Here is a 21,360-nt window from a genome sequence, read left to right as displayed (position 1 = left end):
TATTACTCAGTCCATCCCGACGTACTTGAACCACAGTGGGCGACAGTCCTCTCGGTTGAGCCACTGCGCGCCATCGGTAAAGCGGCCCATGACGCAGCCCTTGCATTTGGGACTGTTGGGGCAGTTGAAGAAAGGAATGTGCTGGTAGCCGATGTCACGGAACCAATGGATCTTGCTCTTATCCTCGAACAGCCCTAGGGCAACGCTATGCACAGGCGCATCACCCCAACGCTCGTAGAAGAAGCCACCAGCGCGGTCGAGGTGATCGAAGTACTCGCGATACTTCTTGCTGCGCCAGAAGCTCAAGTCGCCGACCTCGAAGTTCGACCAGAAGTGGCAGGTCGAGTATCCGTTCGCCTTCTTGTTATTTTCAGGTCTCCTGTTCCCGTCCTCCAGCCATTCGCGCGCGTTGTTCGGATGCACATAGTCTGGGTGGTCGTGCAAAAACTTTTTCGTCTCGGGCCACAGGGTGGCAACGCTCTCAGCACTATCGTAGATGTTGATGTTGAAACCGTAGGTCTTGTTGTGATCCTGCATCCACGCAAATACATCGTAGTCGACGTCGCAGAAGAAGTGGACGTTGGGCTCGACTCGCCAGTAGTATTGCACGTCTTTCAGCGCGGGATGCTCGCTGAACAGGCCGCTGTTCCACCTACACATCTGGTGATACGACCGTTTCTCCATGTACTGTACTTTCTGCGCTGTCAGAAGGGAGACGGACTCCCGGTAGAGGTCTTCGTTGATCCAGGAGGGTACGTCCCAGTGTTCGGCAGGGACGAGCTCTGTGGGAACAGGTCAGCATTGGCCGTGCCGTGGCTGTCTTGTCCAAAACGCACCATATCGCACTTCCGCCTTGGTAGCTGCCCGTGTCTTCGCCTTGAACTCTTCTGTAAACGGCTTGTCGTTGAAGAAGGTCCATGGATAGTTGAACTTGTGGTTCCACGTCCTTTCGAGATCGTGCATGCTTTGGAGCATGTCGTGAATCTCCTCATTGCGGACCAGGCTCAGGATCGTGGCGTTGATGCGTGCGCTGTTTGGGTTGTTCGGCGCATAGTTGTTCCCATCGACCCGTCGTAAAGGCTCTGGAGGCTCGCCCGAGGCTGTGGCTGCATGTAAGCTTTCCTGGCATTGCTGCAGCTGTGTGTAGTGTATGTGTATACGTACGATCCAGTTGTGGGTCATGGTCCCACTGACCTTCTTTCGACAGCGGGACTGTGTTCGGGACTTTGTTCGGGGCCTCCAGCTCACCTGCAGAGGGAGCTTTCAGTATCTGCACGAACAGGAAGACGAAGACGCATATCGTGGCACCTGCCAGGTAGCGCATGCTCTTTGGCAGCGCCATGATGGAGTAGGAGTGCAGAGAGACGGGGATGCAGACATGGTTCCTATCTTGCGGACATGACCTTCGAGTCGTCGATAAGTTTGGTCAGTTGCGTAACGTGTCAAGCTGCTTCGGGCATGGCGCGCCCGCGTGGAGCCGCGTCAACTGAGGCGTGCAACCGCACCCGCCTCACGCGCGCCACAGTCAGCAAATGAGCGCTCAATGAGCTATCGACTAAAGGCGCGTCGACATGGCCCAGAACGCGAAGATTGCGGGCCTCACAGATGAGCTCATATGCTCGATACTGCAGTTCGACCCTGCGACCAACAGACAAGCGTACAAACGTGCGAAAGACCTCGCAGCGAGAGGCCTACGCGGGCACCAGTACGCTCGAACGAACCAGTTCGATGTCCAGAACAGCTTTGTTGGCCTCGACGAGAAATGTCGTGTCAAAAACCGCGACGATCTGGCTGATGCCTTGCAGCTGAGGCTGCAGAGACTGGAAAGCGTGACCAACAAGTTCAAACCGGAGTTCCTGTCCTTGTTGCTTCAACTTTCTGGCAGGCCGCTGGAAAACACTCGTGTAGAGGCATTGGACCTGCTGAGCCCACCGAGCCCACCGCCACAGCTGACTTGGAACGAGATCCTAGAGGAGGATCCGTATAGCGACGAGGACATATGGAAAGACATTGACTACGCCGTTGAATCCTCCGGCGATGAGCATATCCCACAGAAGCGCAAGAAGCAGCAAGCCACGCCTGCGACAAGCGTCGATGAGGATGACACTTACAATCCGGAATCTTGTCTTGACCCAACTCACAATGTCCTTTTGTTAGATGTCGAAGCAGCGCAGTTCTGGTCTTCCTTCCCGGCCGAAGAGGGTGCTAAGACCGAGATCACAGAGCTACAAGCTATCAGAGAGACCCTTTTCATGCTCGGTGGACTACAGACAAGCTTGTACACAATGGATAAGGGGCGAAGCAGTGTGCGTGTCAATGCACGCTTTAAGCTGAGCCACGCTGTCGTCGCCACCGTGGACCACCTCTTGTCCCAGCTTGCAAGTATTGGCAAGGACCTTCTTCGACTACGACAATGGTCACGGCGATCCTCGATACTACCACTCCTCCAAACTTTCGAAGCAGTCACGCGTGAACGTCTTTCAGAGTTCGATTTTCGCATCTCGCAACTACACCGATGCTATCTCACGCCTGAGTCACCGGTTGCAGTGAGCTTGTTGACGCTGTACAGCAATGTCCGAACCGAAGCTGAGCAAATACTTCATCTGTCGCAGCTCGTATCGGACGTCGAACCCCGATTGCTCATCAACCCATTCAGCCACTTGGAAGAGCTCTTCAGCCAGACTTCACTCGCGCAAATGACGCTTCAGAAGGCCAATTTTGACTACTTTTCTGGCATGCTCTTCGACTGTTTGCAGACCTATCTAAAGCCGATTCGGAGATGGATGGAAGACGGTGAACTGGGCGCGAACGACGAGACGTTCTTCGTCTTCGAAACGGATTCAGGTAGTGATGCTGCCTCGATGTGGCATGATCGTTTTGTGCTACGTCGCGATGCACAAGACCAATTGCGGTCCCCATCCTTTCTACAGCCGGCCGCCATGAAGATCTTCAACACCGGAAAGAGCGTTGTATTCCTCAAGGAGCTTGGGTACAGCCACAATCTTGTGCGGAAACCCGAGAGGGAACCACGCCTGGACCACCTTACCGTATGTGGCTCCTCGGGCGATGTGCCCTTGTCACCGTTCCAGGAGCTCTTCCAGATTGGGTTTGAAAAATGGATCCGAAGCAAGTATTCACTAGCATCTACGTCTCTGCGTACACATATTTTTGAATCTCAAGGCCTGATGCGCATCTTAAACACGTTCCAGATGCTGTATCTCGGCAGCAATGGCGCAATCTTCGAGAACCTGGCGAACGCAATCTTTGAGCGCATTGACTCCGGGCACAGAGGTTGGAGCGACAGATACATGTTGACGGAACTTGCTCGAGGCATCTACGGTGCTGTGCTACAACCGCAAGATGCCGAGAGAATCGTGGTGCGCTCCACCAAACCGAAGGATCAGACACGATCCGTCAAAGGCCTGGCCGTCGTGTCAGTCGACTATTCGGTATGCTGAGCAACTCTTGAAGTCCGCGATACAACTGACGATGACTCTAGCTACATTGGTCTATCCTCAATATCATTCAGCGCTCCTCGATGCCCATCTACCAACAGTTTCATACCCTGCTTATACAGACCTATCGCGCTAAATACGTCCTTCAGCAGTCTCGTCCTACGCGCTCGCACAAGTTCAAACAAGCTGCACAGCTTATCTACAAACTCCGACACAGGCTTACCTGGTTTGTTGACATCCTGCGCTCCTACTATACTGAGACTGTCGTGGCTTTCACAGGTCAAGACATGGAGGCTGCGATGAACAACGCAGCAGACATTGATGAAATGGCACAGTGTCATGTAAAGTATGTGGCGAGGCTACAGGAGCGAGCTCTGCTATCGGAAGATCTCAAACCCATCCACAATGCTGTCCTTGGAATGCTGGATTTGGGCATTCTTTTCGCGAAGGCCGTCACGGACGCTGACAGCAGCGAGTCCGGCAGAATGCGACGCTCAGCATTGAGGCGAAAAAGCACTGCGCTTCAACTCGTTACTGCGGAAACCTCGGATTCAGAAAACGACGAGAACGCCGAAGAAGATGTAGGCAGGAGTAAGGCGTCAAAACGAGCAATAGGGCAAAGTACACAAAAAACACTTGATGTGATCGACCAAGAGTTCGAAAGACTACTACCCTTCATCACAGCAGGCCTCCGAAGTGTTGGACGAGTAGGCGCTGAACCCATGTGGGAGCAGTTGGCCGAGAGGCTCGAGTGGGAAGGAGTTAAAAACAGATAGTGAGCGAATCAGAAATTGAGTACAGCTGGTTGACGGTCTTTGCAGATGAAGATTCGCCCTTACGAGAGCTCCAGCGGTATCACGCCTCTTATGTATCGTCTGAGCAATAGGGCAACTGTACCAGCAAGCATCAGTGAAACAAGCACGAGCGTGGCTGCATGTACTGTAAACATGGACAGGTACATCGACAGGCTGAAACACAGTTCCAGAGCATCTTGCATGTTGTAGGTCTACAATGCCACAGATCAAGAGAGAGATTGTATGTACTAGTTCTTCGCACGGAGGAACTAGGTGTGCTCAGCTCAGCTATGAGCTGGCTAGTTCAACGTGCTCTGTGCACCATACAGTTCAACGCGTAAGTGTCAATCAATACCCCGAAGCCATCTGAACAGCTCAATCGTTGATTGTCGACACGAACGCAGTCCAGACGCCCAAGAGCATCGGCATCGAGATCGTAAGTTTGGACCCTGAAGGCCCGTCACGCCGAACCTTGCCGCTGGATCCAAACCCTGAAAACCGAATATTCGGCTCAGGGATCTTTGACAACACCCTACACGTCTTTAATCAAACGAGAGGGTTAATCGCATCAGTACCATCAACGCTCATCACAGCATCGCCAGGTATTTCAGAGCAAACGAATCATGTTGATGACTTTAATTCATATCCTACGAACCTAAACCAACGCAAATCAGAACTGTCAACGCCATGTTGTGGCGGACGGGTATCGTGTAGTAAAGCATGGAACAAACAGGCGCTCGCATCGTGCCATATAGGGCTGGAGGGGCATCAACGAGTCAGGAAGAGGGAGCGGTGCTGACATGCGCAAACCAGCCCGGGGTATCGTGGGCGCAAACTCCAACGCGCGCGGGAGGAGGGTGTGATGCGTGAGAAGGAAGAGAACCGGGTTTGAGAAAAGAGGGCAGTAAAGAGGTGCGGAACGGAGGATGCGAAAGCGAGCGGGCGCGGACAATGGGCGAGAAACGGATACAGAAACGGGACGCTGGAGATTTGTCGGTCTCTCTCAGGCCTCTCGGAACGCCCTGGTTGGTCCAGGACGAGGGATCTAGCGCGTCTGCGGTGGGTGTGCGAGATGGCCATCTCGCAGACCTGGAGCTATTCAGCCCCGTTATGCATATCGGCCGCGAACGCCGCGAAGTCGAAAAGCGGCGAAAACTCGTTGAACGCAGCGAGGTCTGCGTAAACCCCCTCGAGGGCTTCGTCCACGGGAGGCGTCGCAGCCTCACGCAGAGACAGCTGCGAGGAGGATGACGACGCCCGCACGGGGCCGTCGAGGGCGGGAGCAGGGTCGGGCGGAGACTGCGAATGCGGGTCTTGGGACCAGTAGAGCGCGGGGGGCGAAGGGATCTGGAGGTCGTTGACGACCTCAGAAAAGTCAAAGAAACCCATCGCAGGGGCTTCGGGAAGGTTCCCAGTCGTGGCGGTAGCAGCATCACAGTACCGTGCTTCGGGCCGGAGGTCGTCGACGACCTCAGAAAAGTCAAAGAAACCCATCGCAGGGGCTTCGGGAAGGTACCCAGTCGCGGCGGTAGCAGCACCACAGTACGGGGCATCGGGCTGGAAGTCTCCCACCGACCCAGCGACGCCCTGCTGGGCCGTCAAGGCAGGGACAGGGCCCTGCAGCGGTGGGGGGAAGGGGATCTGATACGCCCAGAACGGATCATGGAGTTCTCCGAACCAGTGAGGTTGGAGTGGTTCAGCAGGCGCTAGGGCCTGCATTGGCTGGTGCTGCTGGTGCTGGTGCTGGTGCTGGTGCTGGTGCTGGTGCTGGTGCTGCTGGTGCTGGTGCTGCTGGTGCTGCTGGTGCTGCTGGTGCTGCTGGTGCTGCTGGTGCTGCTGGTGCTGCTGGTGCTGCTGGTGCTGCTGGTGCTGCTGGTGCTGCTGGTGCTGGTGCTGGTGCTGCTGGTGCTGGTGCTGCTGGTGCTGGTGCTGCTGGTGCTGGTGCTGCTGGTGCTGCTGGTGCTGCTGGTGCTGCTGGTGCTGCTGGTGCTGCTGGTGCTGCTGGTGCTGCTGGTGCTGGTGCTGGTGCAGGAACCCTTCAAACCCCCCCTGCACCACCACCGACCCCGGATACGGCGCCGCGTAAGCTCCAACCAGCTGCGGCGTCGGCGGCGGTGGCGGTGGCGGTGCCAGCACTGGAGCAACCACAGCGCGCAAAGTCCTCCGCGCGTGTCGCGACGCAGGAACAGGCCGTTGACGGGCCCGCTGTCGCTCATACCACGCCGCCAAACGCGCCTCGAAATCTTTACCTCCCTCCAGAGGCCGCGTGTCGCCGCGAGCCCGCCTCATCTTCTTGCCTGCCGCTGCCGCAATAGGCGGGGCGTCGTCCTCCTGCTGCCGTCGCGTGGCGGCCTGCTGCTCTCGCTGTGCAAAGGCGGATACGCCCGCGGAACTGACTGGAGCGCGGGCTTGTTGGACTGGTGCTGGAGCCAGTGGGGCCAGGGCGCGGGGAGTGTGGGCCACGGTGTTGGGCATGTTGGCTGCCCTGTTATGCGGGCCAGGGATCTGGATTTGGTGTGGGGGGGAGGTGTTGTGCTGTGCTGTGGTGTGGTGGAATCCAGTTGTGTTGAGTCGACTTGGAGTGCGTCGAGTTGGGTGTAGACCGGTCCTGTTCAGTCCAAGGGTGAGCTGTGGTATACAGGTAGGCGAAGAAGAAGAAGAAGAAGAAGAAGGCGAAGAGGAAAAAGAAGAAGTGGCTAAAACTAAACAGGTGTTGTGTGTTCGTGGCAGCAGTACGCGGCAGTGATATGCAGTACAGTACCAGTAGGCAAAGCAAAGCGTGAAGTGTAAAGTGTAAAGTGTAAAGTGTAAAGTGTAAGCGTGCACTATAAAGCTTGAGTAACCACCGTAACAGTATACACAAAACCCTCACTCCCCATCCGGGGGCCATCACCTTATATACAGCCCGTCCCTCACAGGACCCACAGAAGGCGTAAAAAACCCTTCTCCACGCGCTCAATAATCGACAGGCGAAAAGCGTCGCTACCACGATAGCAGAGGCGGTGGCAGCGTAGCGTAGCTTTGAGCATGTTTGGTCCGGAAGTCTGCCACATGCCGTTCAAGGGAAGAGAGGGCGATTGGGTTGCTGGGGAGCAGAACCGTTGGTGGTGGAAATTCTCCGACCACGCGCTGAAGGGTCGACAGGCGAAACCGTCTCTCTGCCATCCCTCTACCACGGTGTCAACCCCTGTAGCAGCGTGAGCGTGACTTTAATATCTTCGGTCCGGAAGCCTGCCATATGCGATTCAAGGGAAGTGGGTGCGATTGGGCTACTGAAGAGCAGAACCGTTGATGGTGAGGACGCGCGGCGTGAGAGGTGTGGGTGGTTGGTGGGCGGGATCCGTTGGGTGGGTGGTTGGAAAAGAAAAAAAAAAAAAAAGGACGGCAAGAGAAGAGTGGTGGATGGATGGATGGAAGGAAGAAAAGGGGAAAATCATCATTTGGGACCGGTTCTTGGAGCGGTGACCCTGTAGCTATGCATGCAGCCTGTTCTTACCACTCTTCTCCGAGACACTATAACCCACAACGCCGTGGCCAGCGCTTCGCATCAAAGAGTCGCGGTCGCTGTCGCCGTCCTCGGATCGGGCCAGCACGCGTGATGGTGTCGTGTGTCTTCTGCTCTTTCCGAGCGGCGGCGCGCCAACGGCCAAATTGCTCGCTTATACGTAGCCTGCCAGAGTCGAATCAGCGGCCGCCGGTTGCACGAGACTGCAGCACCAAGGTAGGATTTATAAAATACCTTTCCTTGCGCCCTGGAAGAAGAAGCGGACAACTGCAACCTGCAGACCGGCCATGAGGACCATCAGGCCTCCCTCCATCAAGCTGAAGTTGAAGATGCGCTTCTCGGTGCTCTTGACGGTGCTGAAGTTGCGGTTCTCACGTGTGCGGAAGTACTTTTGGTTGCGGGAAATGGTGGAGAGCTGGGCGGAGAGCTTCAGGATTGATTCTTCCAGGACGGTCGTCTGTTCTGGCGATGACCCCTGTTTGGAGGGGATGGCAGCGCGGGGAGCCTCGTTCTCGACCTGAAAGGTGTCAGCGCCACTGCATCGGGGAGGTTCAGGATGGGGTCGCAAGCACGCACAGCGATTTCAAAGTCGACCAACTTCTCCGCGAACGTGCTCATCTCGTTGTTGAAGCAGAACTCGTACTCGCCGACCTCGGTGGCGGTGAAGACGAAATCGCCCTGTCGCTCCTTGGTGCCGTCGAGGATGACCTTCTGGTTCCTGCCGCTTACCGCAGGACCCACAACCGAGTAGTCAACATCGAAGGAGCCGCCGGACTGGACGGCGAAGTAAAAGGCAACCTTGGTTCCCGTGAAGTCGACGTGCGCGTAGAAGCACGCCTTCTCGTGTGCTTCTAGGCGGTAGGTGAGGGCGGTCGCGTATACGGCGGTGCAGTACGCCAGGAAGAGGCAGGCGATCGTGGCGAAGGACCGCATCGTGGGCGTGGGCGTGGGCGTGGGCGTGGGGCGACTTTTTGTCGGTGGTGTTGTCGCTGTCGTTGTATTATTGGGTTGGTAACAGCTGTCGACAACGAAGGAAGGTCCAAGCCGTCAAGGTCGGAGCTAGGCAGAGCGCGGGCATGTCTGACCAACCAGGAGCGTCTGCGGCCGACCCTGGACCTGAGCTGCTGCGCTGCGCTGCGCGTCGACAGTCCGTCGCCGTCTGGTGTGCGCACAAAGACCCAGCCCAGCGCGACACATGCAACATGTTGGAGGATATATGACATGTTATTCCAACCTACTCTACAGTTCCAATCATCATTACGCATCCAAGCGCCATTCATGACAGCCCTGGTCGAGACGTGTTGCGCGACCAGTCTTGCTGACACAGCAGACCTTTCGGGCTTCCCGTGCGCCATCCATGTGCAGTGTGCCTACGCGTCAACAGCCGTCTCCGCCACGCTAACGATAATAACGCCCCTTGCATTCGTGATGCCCTTTCTTTCATACATGCAACGCAAATCATAGCTGGCCTGTCCTACCTACACGGCCGTGTTGTGGATCAACGGATGAATATCGAGTCCGACTTCCCCCAGAAGCTCCTGCTCTTGTTCGGGTGGTCTAGTCCGAGCGAATGGTCGTCGGCTACAGTGTCCCACAGAATCTCGTCTGTTGACTCGTCAGCATGTGCCCATCCATGACCAGCTGCTGACCGGAAGACTTACCGTCCTCCTCGATGTAAACCGGCTTGGAGTATTGCGCCCTAGGCACCTTGGCAAACTTGATCTTATCGAGCTGCTTTCCCTTGATCTTCGTCAGATCCGAAAGACGCTGCTTGGTTTCGCTGAATGGCTCTCCCTCCAAGAGGGCGAATTGGAAGGGAATGCCGTGGGCCTTTGTGTGGTCCTTGTCGAAATGGAAGACCGAGATCCTGCGCGGCGCATCGATTTCCGGGACGGGCATTGCATACAGTTGCGAGTACTCGGTAAGAGCCGTGATCTGGAGCTCCGACGCCAGCTGCTTGGAGAATCTGTGCATGGATACCTCCCAGAGCTGAACCTTGTTCATCGTCTCGTCGCTAATGTTGACCTTGCGTTGCAGTTCGTCTAGCAAGTCAGCCACCTGGGCGCTCTTGGGAATCATGAGGGTGACCTCCTCCTGCATGGTGTTAGTCTTGTGCACAGTCGGCTGCGTGTCGACAGTACCTCTTTTTGGAGGCCTTCTGGCAACCAGGTCAGCCTAACAGGCTTCCTCTGCTCAAGCTCTTTGAGACTCATCTCGAGCTTCTCGTAAAACAAGGCGTCGGGTCGCTGGCCCGAAGCTTGCGCGTAGCTATAAGGTCCAGGGAACATGATGTTGTTCAGTGTGTGGTTAGCGTTGTACTTGACAGGCTGCTTGGGCTTGCCAGCCGTGCTGACCGTCGTGAATCGCAAATGGGTTGGGTCGGCTTGAAGATACTCGGCGACCTTGGCGGCCATCTGATCGTACGACATCTTCTTGCTCAAAGTCAAGGAGAAGCATGGCAGTTCCACCCCCTCGGGCTGAGACCTTGGAACGAATTCAACGCTGATCCTGTTCAGGAGAAATTCGTAAAAGTCCTTGGCATCGACGTAACCTCCTGTTGACTTGATCTGCTCAGTCTCCTTCTCGGTCAGTGTCTGTTGGACCGTGACGATGTCGCCATCTTGGAGCTCTGATTGCGCGAGTGTTGTCTTGGGCTTCATCCCTTCGATCATGCTCATCTTGATCTCTTCCGACAGCTTCATCGGTGTGCCAGCAGGCCAGCCGAGGAGGGTGCAGATGGTCGGAAATAGGTCGGAGACCCGGTCTTGATAGGCGGCGTAGAAGGTGGTGATACCAAACAGGCTCTGCGTCTTCATGTCGAAGTGCTTCAGGAACAGCATGATGGGCTTGTCGTTTGCGGCCTTCAGCTCCAAGAGCTTGTCGTCGAACGCAGGTGCGCCGTCTGCATCGCGCTGTGCGGCCTTCTCCATCCACAACCTGAATGTCGATTGTTTGGTACCGTGCTTGGCTGACGCTTCCTCCACCGTCATGTCGGGGAACTCTAGAGGTGTGTCTGGACGGATGGTGCCATTTTGGCGGTTCACCATGGACCATGGCCGTAGCATGTCGCCATCGATGCCGAGGTCCTTGCCTACCAGCGAGTTGAATTGGGCCATGGTCATTGTACGGAGGACGCGGTATACCTTGGGATTGGCAGCTGTCTCTGAATCACCCTTCCACGGCACGATATCGAATCCCTGGTAGACCTTGAAGTTCTCCTCGGATGCAACGGCAATATCCATGTACAGATGCGCCTCCTCTCGCTCCTTCTTCTTCTTCTCAAAAGCGGCGTGCTCCTCGGCGATACGCTCCGCTAGATGCTTCGGCGGCGCCACGCTTGCGGAGTCCGGGAGTATGCTGTCGATTCTGCTCTCGCGAATGTAGACCAGCATGTATGCGCTCATGGAGCGCTTGGAAGACCAGGTCCTGGTGTAGGGGTTTCGCTGGCCGGCATTGCCATTTGGCACCTGAGCGTAGTCGCCGCCAAAGTTCTCCTCCAGCGCTTCACGCTGCGTGGCGCGCGTCACGCGGTCATCGTCAAACTTGTAATAGTGTCCGTCCTTTGTGGGTTTGATGAAGGCGTAGTAGTGACCGGCGTTGAGGTCGCCGCTGTGCACCAGGACGCTGTGCAGACGATAGACGTAGGGCTCTGATCGATCGGCGCCCTCGGACAGATAGGGCGATGCGTCCCAAACCTCTGGGAACTCGTAACGGTCGTTGACCTTCATCATGGCATCGCGTTGGAAGTCGTACTCGAAGCGCTTGAGCTGGAGGTGCAAGACCGGGGGGAAGCTCTCGAAGATGACTCCTTTCTTGGCGTCCTGTAGACCGAAACCTTCGGCGAAGTATTTGTTCTCGCCGTCCATGGTTTCGACCTGGACGTAGTCCTTGAAGCTGTCATCCAGGTTCTTGTTTCCGCTGACGTTGAGCTGGATGTCCCAGTAGTCCTCTATCCGGGACGACTCGTAGTCCACGTTGATGCAGGAAATGTACGTCTTCATCTTGCCCACAAACATCCTCTCCAGGGCACCCTCGGCTATGGAACCCTTCATCTTGGCGTCGAGGTTGTCCATGAGAACACGAGATAGCTCCTGCACGTCCTGCTGCTCGAAGATTTGTTTCGAGTCCCAGCCGAAGGAGTGCGTCAGACCCGTGGTGCTGACGGCGTTGTTCGTGTTCTGCAGCAGATAAAAGAGGCGTTGCAACGCGTACGAGCTGCCCTTGTCGTCTTCGTCGGTGGGGATCTGGTAGACGGCCTGGCGGAAGGCGTTTGTGAAGTAGAGCGACTGCAGCAGCGAGTTCAAGTAGCAGGTTGCGCCTTGGTTCTTCAGGCCGACCATGCCGGTCTCCTTCTTGGAGTCGTAGCTGGAGCGGGCTTAGCGCGCGGGCGGTTGGACAAGGGAAGGGACAGACTCACTTCAAGAAGTTGTGCCAGAGCACGCCGGTGGGGTCCTTGAGCACGCGGACGTAGGCTGTGACGTTGGCGGCGTTGCCTTCGACCATGGGACGCCCCCGGTCGTCCCAAGTGTTTGCAAAGAGCCTGCGCAGTTCGGCGAAGCGTGTGAAGCCCCAGTCGCCCTCGTCGGCGGTGAAGCGGTGGTGTGCGGTGTGTGTGATGAACATGGTGGGGTCGTTTGGGTTCCAGAGGACGAGCATGAACTGCACGCAGGCATACCAGTCGTCGGGCATCTGCTTGTCTTGGTAGGCCTGCTCGAGGTAGAAGGAGGCAAACTCGACGTTGTTGCCGTAGGGGAAGAACAGGATGCGCCAGGGCTGTCCGGCGCAGTGGAAGATGGGGCCATGCTCCTTCTTGGTGAGGGTCCGCCAGTCTTTGATCTCCCAGGTGTGGTGTGTCTCGGCGGCCATGTCCTGGTCGGGCAGCTCGGGCAGGTGTTTCTTCATGAAGGCGTCGTAGTCGTCGGCGCGGGGCTCGGGGTCGGCGTCCAGGTCGTCCATCTGGTCGTCCGAGTCGGCGGGGGTGATGATGGCGACGTGGGCCTGCTTGTCGTCGTACTCGTGGTCGACGAGCATGTCGGTGCCGGTCTGGCGCATGGTTAGCGGTGCGTGGAAGGCCATGTTGGGTGCGTGAAAGGCCATGTTGGGTGCGTGAAAGGCCATGTTGGGTGCGTGTGCTGGGGGGGGCAATCGGCTTCTAGACGCTGCGATCCAGCGCTGGAGCTGCAAGCTGGAAGCCGAGAGGTCCCAGGCGGGAAGCGGGAAGCGGGAAGCTGCATGTCTTGTCCCAGCAACAGCTGCGCAGGCGCAAAGCTTACCTGATCCATGGTGGCTCCGGTAGCAGCGGGTGCTGGCGGGGCAGCGGGCAGCGGGCAGGCAGACGCACGGGAAGCAGCGAGCGGGAACCCGGTGGCTCACTGAACAGGGCTGCAGCGCTGTGCTGTGCGCTCGACGCAGAAAAGTCGGGGGGAGGGAAGCTGCGCGCCCGTGGCGGGAAGGGAAGAGGATACAGGAGGGCAGTCGCAGTCGCAGCGGGTAGCTCGATGCTAGCGACCAAGGACGCGTGCCTCGCTAAAAGGTGGCGGCGACAGGACAGGACAGGACAGGATCAAGCTTCGCCGCACGGAGCACTCACACGGCCAAGAGGGAAACGGACAAGGGACGGGGGACAAGGGAAAGGGACAAGGGAAAGGAAAAGGAAAAGGGAAAGGGAAAGGGAAAGGGAAAGGGAAAGGGAAAGGGAAAGGGAAAGGAAAAGGGAAAGGGGCAAGGGAAAATAGAAAAAAAGGGCACAAAGGCTGCAGCTGTCGAGGAGAGCTCGAGGACGTCGGCAGCCTACATGGGCCGGCCGCGTGCAGTGAAGATTGAAGATTGAAGATGGAACATGTTGCTCTGCTCTTGGCGCTTGGTTCCGTCCGCCGACGTCATGCGTCATGCTTGTCCTGTAGAGTGCCACGAACACGAACGAGAGCGAGACACAGCTTTTGCAGCTTTCGAAGCTTCCACCGCTTCCACCGCTTCCACCGCTTCCACCGCCATGTATGCAGCGGGAAGAGGCCTCGCTAGAGCTACACGCCCAGCCCTGTCGTTCTCAAGCCACAGGGGCGCTGCCCATGCTGCCCGTGCTGCCCGTGCTGCCCGTGCTGCCCGTGCTGCCCGTGCTAGCCATACTACCCATACTACCCATACTACCCATACTGCCCATACTACCCATACTACCCACGCTGCCGCTGTAGCCCCCAGATGGAAGCCCTCATCCGCGCTCGACGAGTAAGGCGACAGCACCAGCCTTCTTCCATCCCACTAACACGCTCTAGATGGGTGCAGCGCGAGGCCCGGCCCATCAGCCTCCGCCAGTTGACCTTCTTCGGCAGGACGCTCACCGAGTCTCGTCTGCTGGACTCGGCCAACTACTGTCGACTCGAGCTGCCGACAAGGTAACTTTCCTCCCACCAATGCCCCACCCACAGTCGCTGAGCCAGCCAGACTGGCCCATCGTCTGCGCGACATCCAGACCCTGCCGTACGTCGTCGTTGCGAACCCCCACCTCGCCCACGTCTACGAGTCCTATCTGCACGCCTTTGAGCGATTCCGCCGCGTGCCCGAAATCCGATCCCTCGACGACAACGACCGCTACTGCAAAGTGCTCGAGGAAACCGTCAAGGAACACGCTACCGTCATACCACGACTGGCCATTGGCGTGCTGGAAGTACGCAACCTCATGAAGCCTGACGAGACCGACAAATTCATGACCACCATGTTGCGAGCGGTAGGCGCAAACACCCGACGCTCCCAGGCTCTCGCTGACACCCACAGCGCATATCGCGGCGAGTCATCGCCGAACAGCACCTAGCCCTCACCGAGACCTTCAGTTCGCCCTGGCACTTCCCCCACGCCCAACCGCCCCAGGATCAGGAGGCCATCGGAGAGATCTTCTTACGATGCAACGCGAGAGAGATTGTCGAGTCGTGTGGCAAGACCACGCAAGAGCTGGTCAAGCGTGCCTACGGCGACCACGTCGACATTCCCGACATCAACGTCTACGGCCACCTGGATGCCACCTTTCCCTACATTCTGACCCACCTGGAATACATCATCGGCGAGTTGTTGCGTAACTCCATCCAGGCCGTCGTCGAACAGCGCAAATCCAAAGACGCAAAGCCACCGCCAATCGAGGTGCTCATCTGCGAGACTTCCCAGCACGTCATCATCAGAATCTCGGATCAAGGCGGGGGCATTCCCAACGAGCTGCTGCCCTACTTGTGGAGTTTCAGTAAAGGCCCACGTCGTGAGAAGAGACTGCAAAATCTGGCCAGAGTGCCAAAGCTGCTTGGCACGCTGCAGGAGCTGCACGTCGGCGATAAGTCGGCATCGGAGCTGCAACAAAAGCACAGCATGAGGTCAGGCGACGGCGACGTTCATCGCGGCTCGCTGGCGTCTTTGACCTCCAGGGCGCCTGATCTTCGCCTTGGCATCGGTCTTCCCATGTCGAGGCTGTATGCGGGTCAGTAGAAAAGAACCCGTTTGCCGTGCAGATCGCTGACTGCTCAACCTAGAATACTGGGCTGGCACTTTGGAGATCCACAGCCTCGAAGGCTATGGAGTGGATGCCTTTCTTCAGATCTCAAAGTTGGGCAACAAGAACGAACGACTCACCACACGTGCCTCGATGGATGCCATCTAGAAGGCACGACCAAAGCATCGAGCGTCGTTGCTGGTCTGGCGAAGAGGTGCTCCTGCTTGCCCTTCCACCGCCAGCACAATAGGCCAAGCACAAGCCCGAACCCACCTCCCACTTCGCACGCCAGCACGTATTGTTCATCATCGAGTATCGCATAACAAGGCATCCGTATAGCCATGCACGTTGTGAGTTCCGCGCACAGCACTCGATTGACACCGCTCATGGTTACGTATAGCCTACAGAGGTTGGCATCCTCAGCCATGCGCATCCCTCGCCCACCAAGCATTTGCCGCGCAGTCGGGAAGAACAACGCCTTCGAGCATTGATCAGCCGTCAGACCATCAATGTCAACTTGCGCGGACTGTCTTGCGAGCATGCGGCCACCGTTTCAGAAATCCTGGCCCCCAAGATACGGCGCTCACCTTTCAACGAAGAGGGTATGTGCTGCCCCCTTCGGTCTACCTTGTACATTCAGTACAGTAGACAGAAGCTGACCTTTGATAGTCACTGCCAGCCATCTGGACCTGACCGAGTGCTGGAGAGGCTTATCGCATTCTCAAGCAACAGAGCTTTTGATGTGGTATCACTTCCTGCACAAGTGCTTACAATCTGAGGTGCGGGTCAGCCTGTACGAGGACTTGGTCAAAGGCTTGCTACAAAGCAAAGGTCGGTCTTATCCGCGAGCACGTCACCCACCATCACAAATCTAGATGGAACCTTGCTTGTTTTTGCGCCAGGAACAGACTCGAATCGAGCATAGCTGACATGGTACAGAAGCCATCGACGAAGTCTACCTCGTACCACGCATGCTCGAACATCTCCACAGCCACCGCCATCGCGTAATCGATGTCAGCTTCATCGACCTGATGGACAGCATGATGGGAATGTTCCACGACCGCTTCCCTCACGCAGCGGCCGCGACAGCCTCCAACTGGTCTCATTTCTCTGGCGGTCTCTCGCTCTTTCTACAAAATTTCCTCCGCATTCAAGATTGCTTTTACGAGCTTCCTGATGGCCCATGCCTACTCGTCGACTTCGATTTCACTTATGCTGATTATACCTTGACGGCTACCGGTGACGTGACTTGGCACTTGCCCGACGTCCGGATTCTGAACCTGTCCAGTAGCCGTTTCCCGGGCGAAGAATACCGCATCACTCCTTTCATGCTGAAGGAATCTCACAGCCCTGTCAGTCCATATGATTGTGACGACTACATCGACCAAGTTAGCTACACGCTTCCAAGGTCGCCTCTGAACTTTAGCTGGAATGCAATGAAGCAATGCTTCCAGACTGTTGTACCAGAGTGTGGCCATGTGAGTCTACGTGTTCTTGAAGGCCCTTGGGCTTCGTAAGGCTTTCATTAGCTGACGCGTTGTTAGATGGAAGTACAAACTGCCGAAACGGTATTGTGCGCCACAACCACTACTCCTTTCCCTGACCACGTACTGTTTGAGCGACAGTCGCGATGGAGCATCAAGCTTGAAATTGCGCCCGCGAAAATCAACGTCAAGCCTTTGGTCACGAGCAACGACGAAGGTGTCAGGCTTGATGGCTTCAACAAGAATGAAACCATGGACGCACCGCGCTACGGCGTCGCCGGGATCAAGATGAGGGTGGACTCCAGAGGTCTTGACCACGACACTGTTCTCCAGAAGATATTCGGAAACGATACGGAGCTCCCGTCCTTGCCAAAGCGGAAGGTGTCGAGGCCCGGACTCGTTGATGTAGGCTTCAATGCCAAGCGCAGACGCCGCAATCTGGCCCAAGAAACTGAAGACGAGGCGTCACCCCAAACACACAGTAATCACGACTCTATTCAAACGGATTGGTGCTGTGAAAATGATAGTGCTTGTGCTGCCGACGGCTGCTCAAACGCCGCTCATCCAGAGGCTGCCCGGTGTCACACCAGGTCTCCCAACATGTCATCGCGTACTGAACACAACCAGCCGAAACAACACGACGGGTCAACGCCATTTACTGAGATCGGCACGCCCTGTTCAACCAAGTCTGCGCCAAACAGTACTGTCGAGAGAGCTCACGCGGGCCTTCGGCAGCAGCAGATCATGCACAACTACCAAGAGTTCGCAGAGCACAGGCTTTACAAGGATGCTGGCATGGTTAGTCCTGTCAGCGACGGCGAGCGCACGGCTTTTGAGAACATCTTCCTGGACGACGATGAACCGTGGTCGCCGGTGACGGACAGCAGTGCTGTGGATCTGGACACGGTCATGAGTGAGACATGACGAGGCGTTTGCAGCGTGAGGGCCTGGACATTGCTATTCCTGTTGCGTGTTGGCATGACTCGGTCGGTGTTGCGATTGCCATGAAGACACAAACGTAGCAAGTAGGGCGAATGGACTGGGCGATTGATTGCATTGACACGTTGATTGATTGATTGATTAGTTTAACGTCCTGTGTGAGTCTAAGACTATATAAGACGAGAGTAGTTAAGCTACTCTAGTAATACAAGGAGTGTGTTTGTGTAAAGGGGTAGTAAATACGTGTTCGCAGTCCTATAGTGAGAGCCTATGCTCTTAGTAGTAAACAGAGGGTGCATTGACACGTTGATCGTTTGCCATTTACCTCAGCCTCCTCTCACCGCGCATGGGATGCGACGCGGCCACCACCCATCAGGTTCAAGCCTCAACCGTGCGTTTGTTCTGACCAACGTACACCGTGGCAGTTACTTTCTCTAATCTATAGGCATTAAATGATTATATAAAATTATATATTAATTAGGTTGTTATATCTAGTTATATATTTAATCATTTACTTTCTTTTTCATTATACTTCTTTCTTTCACTGCGTATAGCATGGCATGTGATTTAGCTACCTATTAGGTTTAGGACTTGGTAAGTTGGTAGGGTGTTTGTTAGTGATGTGAATGTAACTGTTGTATTACTGGATATATCTCTGACAGTTATATATATGTTGACTATAACTATACCTCTACTTTTTAGGCTGTTTGTAGTAGGGTGTTTGTAGTAACGTGAATAGATGTTAGATGGATATTTTAGAGGATGAATTGGGTAGGTTGTTATATTTAGGTAGATGGTTGTTTGCTGTTTGTGTTGTAGTTTCTCTACTATATATAAAATGTAACGTGGCTGCCTGTTGGGTTTAGGACTTAGTAGGGTGTTTGTTCTGATGTGGTGTATATATACTGCGGTGGTTGATATCTCTGATGAACGGACATCAAACGATGACACGAGAGCGAAGGTATATAACCTCCAACCTCACCCCACGACTCGTTTCCCTCCCACCGCGACACTGCGAAGCTCCTCTCGGTTCGAATTGGGTTACTCGTCTGACCTTAAATGGATGTTGATACGTACGCTTACCACTTGACTCGACTCACTTTGGTATTTTACCATTCGTGCTTCGATGCGCACATTCATATATGACAACGCGCGAGGCCTGCTATCTACAAGGAACGCCTCATCACGATGCCGTCGCATCGCCACGAGGAAAAAGTGTCGCGGCGCGAGAAGGAACGGGGTGCGCAGAGGCGGTATCCCGTTGAGTGGGATGAAGAGGTGTATCGGTTACTGGGGAGCGGAGGTGGTGATGGTAGGGGTAAGCTTTTGACTCCCTCCCGTGGTGAGGAAGCCCTACGCAGTCCAAACTCCCCACCTCGTCCACGAGACACGCACAGTCTGAGCGGCGCCACACTCCACGACGTCGACGGCCCCCCGGTGCGGCAGAATACTGGCTTCCACATCCTAACGCAGGACCTCATACCCGCTCGTCGCGGCTGGACGGAGCGCCTGGACCATCGCTTTGGGCATTCTCGGTGTCCCGATGAGGAGTATTGTTCTGCCACGGAAGGAGATGGAGAAGATCAAGATGAACAGAGAGACGGTGACAAAGACAAAGACAAAGACAAAGACAAAGACGGGGAAATCAAATTCGCAATCCCACCAAACCGCATCTTGAAAACGCAGACAATCCATGTCGTTTCCTCGCCTGTCAAAGGCAGCGACAACATCACCGCCGCCGCCGCCGATTGCAGATACTCAACCGCCCCTCCCACTGCACCTCGCTCTGGGAAGAAACGTATCGGACTTCGTCACACACAGCGTGATGGACTCGACGCACCACCCCGACCGCACCCGTGCTGTGCGGACAAAGTGGTGACGGTGGATGGTGTGCAGAGTGGAGTTCTTCGCCGTAGTGGGCGGGGAGGTGGGGAGAGGAAAGGGGTGGTGGAAGAGGTTTTCTCGTCGACTTCTGCTTCGTCGTCCGCTTCTGGTACTTCGGGGGGTGAAGATGAGGAGGGTGAGGAGAGTACCGAATATGAAGACGGGAGTACTGAAGATGAGGATGAAGATGAGGAGGGAAGTAAAGATGGAGTACAGGAAGATAGATATGAGGAGGAAGAGAGGTATATCCAAGAAGAGAGGAGTGCGGGGATCTTGCACACGCCTATGCAGTGGCCTCGCACGAAGGATGGTGAGAAGAAGGGGGGAGATGATGTTCTTCTGGATCATGAAGTACGACGGCTGAGAGTTTTTGATCCCGAGTGCTTCCATCCGAGGCTTCAAGCGCAAGGAGCTTCGTGCCGCGATGGCGCGTTTGGGACGTATGCGCAAGATCAAATCGAGGAGTCTCTGCAGTGGCGTCCCCAGCTGGCAGAAACCGGCCGTGGATATCCAACTACCAAATCACCGCAGTTCAGCAATACACAACAACACCGCACATCTCGCTCGCAGCGACGAGCACAGGGACAGCCCACCCAGCAGGATGCGGAGGAATTTAGACCAGCCAACCAGCACCGCCATCACAACACCCTCACTGCTCACATCACACAGTCTGATAGACTCTCCCCCTCAAAAATTCCTCGGTATCGCTACGCCACCCTCGCACTTCCGCAGTCTCAGCCCGCAACCCACAGATCCGGCGCTTATGTCCCTGCGCACCAGTACCCTGACCTCGAATCCGCACGCTTCGCTTCCGCGCAAGGTTGGATGATGAAGCGGGCCTGCCGTTGCTCCGTCTCCCTCCGCCTCATTACCGCACTGTTTACCGCACTGTTTGCGTGTCGGGAGGCAGTGACTTGGTTGACCGAGAGGAGGTGTATGCGAATACCGTAAAAACTCGATTCTCTGGCCGCAAGCTAACAGGGGGCGGCATGGCCCGGATAAGTTTAGATAACGCATAATGCAACATTAGGTAGGGCGCCCTATAATTTTGCATAGCCTGTAATCCCTACACTCCCTAAATAATGCGTGTACCTTTGTTGCAGCAGCAAATATCTGTTATTAATTATTATTTTAACGATTTAGTGTTTAGAAGAGTGGCACGTGCTAAGTTAGCACCTTACCTAATTAAACAGTCTGTAATAGAATAGATAGGCAATTTTTTTAGTATTTATAAACTAAATCTGCTATAAATACGTTAATGCCCAAATATTCTGTTAAACTTAGTAAGTGTTAAGGCCACAGCTCTGCCTACTGTGCCAAGCATGCCTCAAAAAGGTAACAATGCTTACTTTAATAGTAAGACTGTGGCCAGAACAGTACTTATTGCCCTTAGGTCAGAGGTGGACGCATCCATATGCCTGAGGCTTGCTATCACAGGTCAGAGGTGGACGCGCCACATGCCTGAGGCTAAGAGTCTAAGGCTGAGAGCCTAACAGTAGGTAAGACACGTTGCAGAGAAAAAGTGAACGGATTTAGTGGTACACGCTAACAAGTAGTTTAGCAGGTTTCTGATATTAGTCTAAGCGCACCTAGGGGCTCCTATTTGTTAACATCTACTCCACCTCGGCCCTACTAAACTACCCGCTGTTAGCTTGCAGCCAGAGAATCGAGTTTTTACGGTACCACGTACTAAGATTGTGGGCGCAGATGCAGATGCAGACGAGGATGTAGATGTAATAAATAGAGTATTTCTATAATAGAAAGTTAGTCTTTATCTTTACTAACAGTAGAGTTAATTAGCATTTAAAATAAGAGATTTTGGTGTTTT

General features: G+C 55.3%; 8 protein-coding genes across 9 annotated transcripts, besides 21 other annotated features; 4 read left to right on the top strand and 4 right to left on the bottom strand.

The window, feature by feature from the left end:
- Positions 1 to 6: 6 nt before the first annotated feature.
- EKO05_0009950 (putative mannosyltransferase ktr4) lies at positions 7 to 1,342 on the bottom strand (the record flags this gene model as incomplete). Its single annotated transcript, XM_038942772.1, has 3 exons — positions 7 to 782; positions 837 to 1,100; positions 1,165 to 1,342. The coding sequence occupies 3 exons, from the start codon at positions 1,340 to 1,342 to the stop codon at positions 7 to 9; spliced, it is 1,218 nt and encodes a 405-aa protein (XP_038794511.1).
- Positions 1,343 to 1,571: 229 nt separating this feature from the next.
- On the top strand, positions 1,572 to 4,231 carry EKO05_0009949 (uncharacterized protein; the record flags this gene model as incomplete). Its single annotated transcript, XM_038942864.1, has 2 exons — positions 1,572 to 3,449; positions 3,500 to 4,231. 2 exons carry the CDS (start codon positions 1,572 to 1,574, stop codon positions 4,229 to 4,231), a joined length of 2,610 nt encoding a protein of 869 aa, XP_038794510.1.
- A 1,113-nt stretch (positions 4,232 to 5,344) lies between these two features.
- On the bottom strand, positions 5,345 to 6,724 carry EKO05_0009948 (uncharacterized protein; the record flags this gene model as incomplete). The annotated part of the gene is made up of 1 exon (XM_038946972.1): positions 5,345 to 6,724. One exon carries the CDS (start codon positions 6,722 to 6,724, stop codon positions 5,345 to 5,347), a length of 1,380 nt encoding a protein of 459 aa, XP_038794509.1.
- Positions 5,971 to 6,268: a tandem repeat.
- Positions 6,346 to 6,376: a tandem repeat.
- A 37-nt stretch (positions 6,725 to 6,761) lies between the features above and the next one.
- Positions 6,762 to 6,802: a tandem repeat.
- Positions 6,803 to 6,896: 94 nt separating this feature from the next.
- Positions 6,897 to 6,942: a tandem repeat.
- Positions 6,943 to 7,031: 89 nt separating this feature from the next.
- Positions 7,032 to 7,067: a tandem repeat.
- A 497-nt stretch (positions 7,068 to 7,564) lies between these two features.
- Positions 7,565 to 7,608: a tandem repeat.
- Positions 7,609 to 7,628: a tandem repeat.
- A 17-nt stretch (positions 7,629 to 7,645) lies between these two features.
- Positions 7,646 to 7,668: a tandem repeat.
- A 309-nt stretch (positions 7,669 to 7,977) lies between these two features.
- EKO05_0009947 (uncharacterized protein) lies at positions 7,978 to 8,687 on the bottom strand (the record flags this gene model as incomplete). Its single annotated transcript, XM_038942795.1, has 2 exons — positions 7,978 to 8,271; positions 8,331 to 8,687. The coding sequence occupies 2 exons, from the start codon at positions 8,685 to 8,687 to the stop codon at positions 7,978 to 7,980; spliced, it is 651 nt and encodes a 216-aa protein (XP_038794508.1).
- Positions 8,688 to 8,717: a tandem repeat.
- Positions 8,718 to 9,252: 535 nt separating this feature from the next.
- On the bottom strand, positions 9,253 to 13,036 carry EKO05_0009946 (Ubiquitinyl hydrolase 1; the record flags this gene model as incomplete). 2 transcript variants are annotated; one of them, XM_059637645.1, is made up of 5 exons in its annotated part: positions 9,253 to 9,359; positions 9,416 to 9,848; positions 9,896 to 12,119; positions 12,172 to 12,797; positions 13,028 to 13,036. In XM_059637645.1, 5 exons carry the CDS (start codon positions 13,034 to 13,036, stop codon positions 9,253 to 9,255), a joined length of 3,399 nt encoding a protein of 1,132 aa, XP_059493628.1. The 2 variants fall into 2 exon arrangements, with proteins under 2 accessions (XP_059493628.1, XP_038794507.1); XM_038942837.2 differs by having other exon boundaries at positions 12,172 to 13,036.
- Positions 12,931 to 12,983: a tandem repeat.
- A 13-nt stretch (positions 13,037 to 13,049) lies between the features above and the next one.
- Positions 13,050 to 13,112: a tandem repeat.
- A 262-nt stretch (positions 13,113 to 13,374) lies between these two features.
- Positions 13,375 to 13,485: a tandem repeat.
- A 222-nt stretch (positions 13,486 to 13,707) lies between these two features.
- Positions 13,708 to 13,745: a tandem repeat.
- Position 13,746: 1 nt separating this feature from the next.
- EKO05_0009945 (putative protein kinase YGL059W) lies at positions 13,747 to 15,393 on the top strand (the record flags this gene model as incomplete). Its single annotated transcript, XM_038942798.1, has 5 exons — positions 13,747 to 13,979; positions 14,027 to 14,146; positions 14,196 to 14,478; positions 14,526 to 15,213; positions 15,266 to 15,393. 5 exons carry the CDS (start codon positions 13,747 to 13,749, stop codon positions 15,391 to 15,393), a joined length of 1,452 nt encoding a protein of 483 aa, XP_038794506.1.
- Positions 13,816 to 13,872: a tandem repeat.
- Positions 13,875 to 13,931: a tandem repeat.
- A 173-nt stretch (positions 15,394 to 15,566) lies between the features above and the next one.
- On the top strand, positions 15,567 to 17,633 carry EKO05_0009944 (uncharacterized protein; the record flags this gene model as incomplete). The annotated part of the gene is made up of 5 exons (XM_038942927.1): positions 15,567 to 15,575; positions 15,626 to 15,827; positions 15,895 to 16,056; positions 16,165 to 16,703; positions 16,770 to 17,633. 5 exons carry the CDS (start codon positions 15,567 to 15,569, stop codon positions 17,631 to 17,633), a joined length of 1,776 nt encoding a protein of 591 aa, XP_038794505.1.
- A 121-nt stretch (positions 17,634 to 17,754) lies between these two features.
- Positions 17,755 to 17,791: a tandem repeat.
- Positions 17,774 to 17,943: a mobile genetic element.
- An 893-nt stretch (positions 17,944 to 18,836) lies between these two features.
- EKO05_0009943 (uncharacterized protein) lies at positions 18,837 to 20,483 on the top strand (the record flags this gene model as incomplete). The annotated part of the gene is made up of 1 exon (XM_038946971.1): positions 18,837 to 20,483. The coding sequence occupies one exon, from the start codon at positions 18,837 to 18,839 to the stop codon at positions 20,481 to 20,483; it is 1,647 nt and encodes a 548-aa protein (XP_038794504.1).
- Positions 19,254 to 19,286: a tandem repeat.
- Positions 20,484 to 20,825: 342 nt separating the features above from the next.
- Positions 20,826 to 21,011: a dispersed repeat.
- Positions 21,012 to 21,235: 224 nt separating this feature from the next.
- Positions 21,236 to 21,266: a tandem repeat.
- Positions 21,259 to 21,324: a dispersed repeat.
- The last annotated feature ends 36 nt before the right edge of the window (positions 21,325 to 21,360 follow it).

This window comes from Ascochyta rabiei, chromosome 18, assembly GCF_004011695.2.
Source record: "Ascochyta rabiei chromosome 18, complete sequence".
Taxonomy (NCBI): domain Eukaryota; kingdom Fungi; phylum Ascomycota; class Dothideomycetes; order Pleosporales; family Didymellaceae; genus Ascochyta; species Ascochyta rabiei.
The sequence above is the reverse complement of the archived record's forward strand: the minus strand, read 5'-3'. Positions and strand labels throughout refer to the sequence as shown.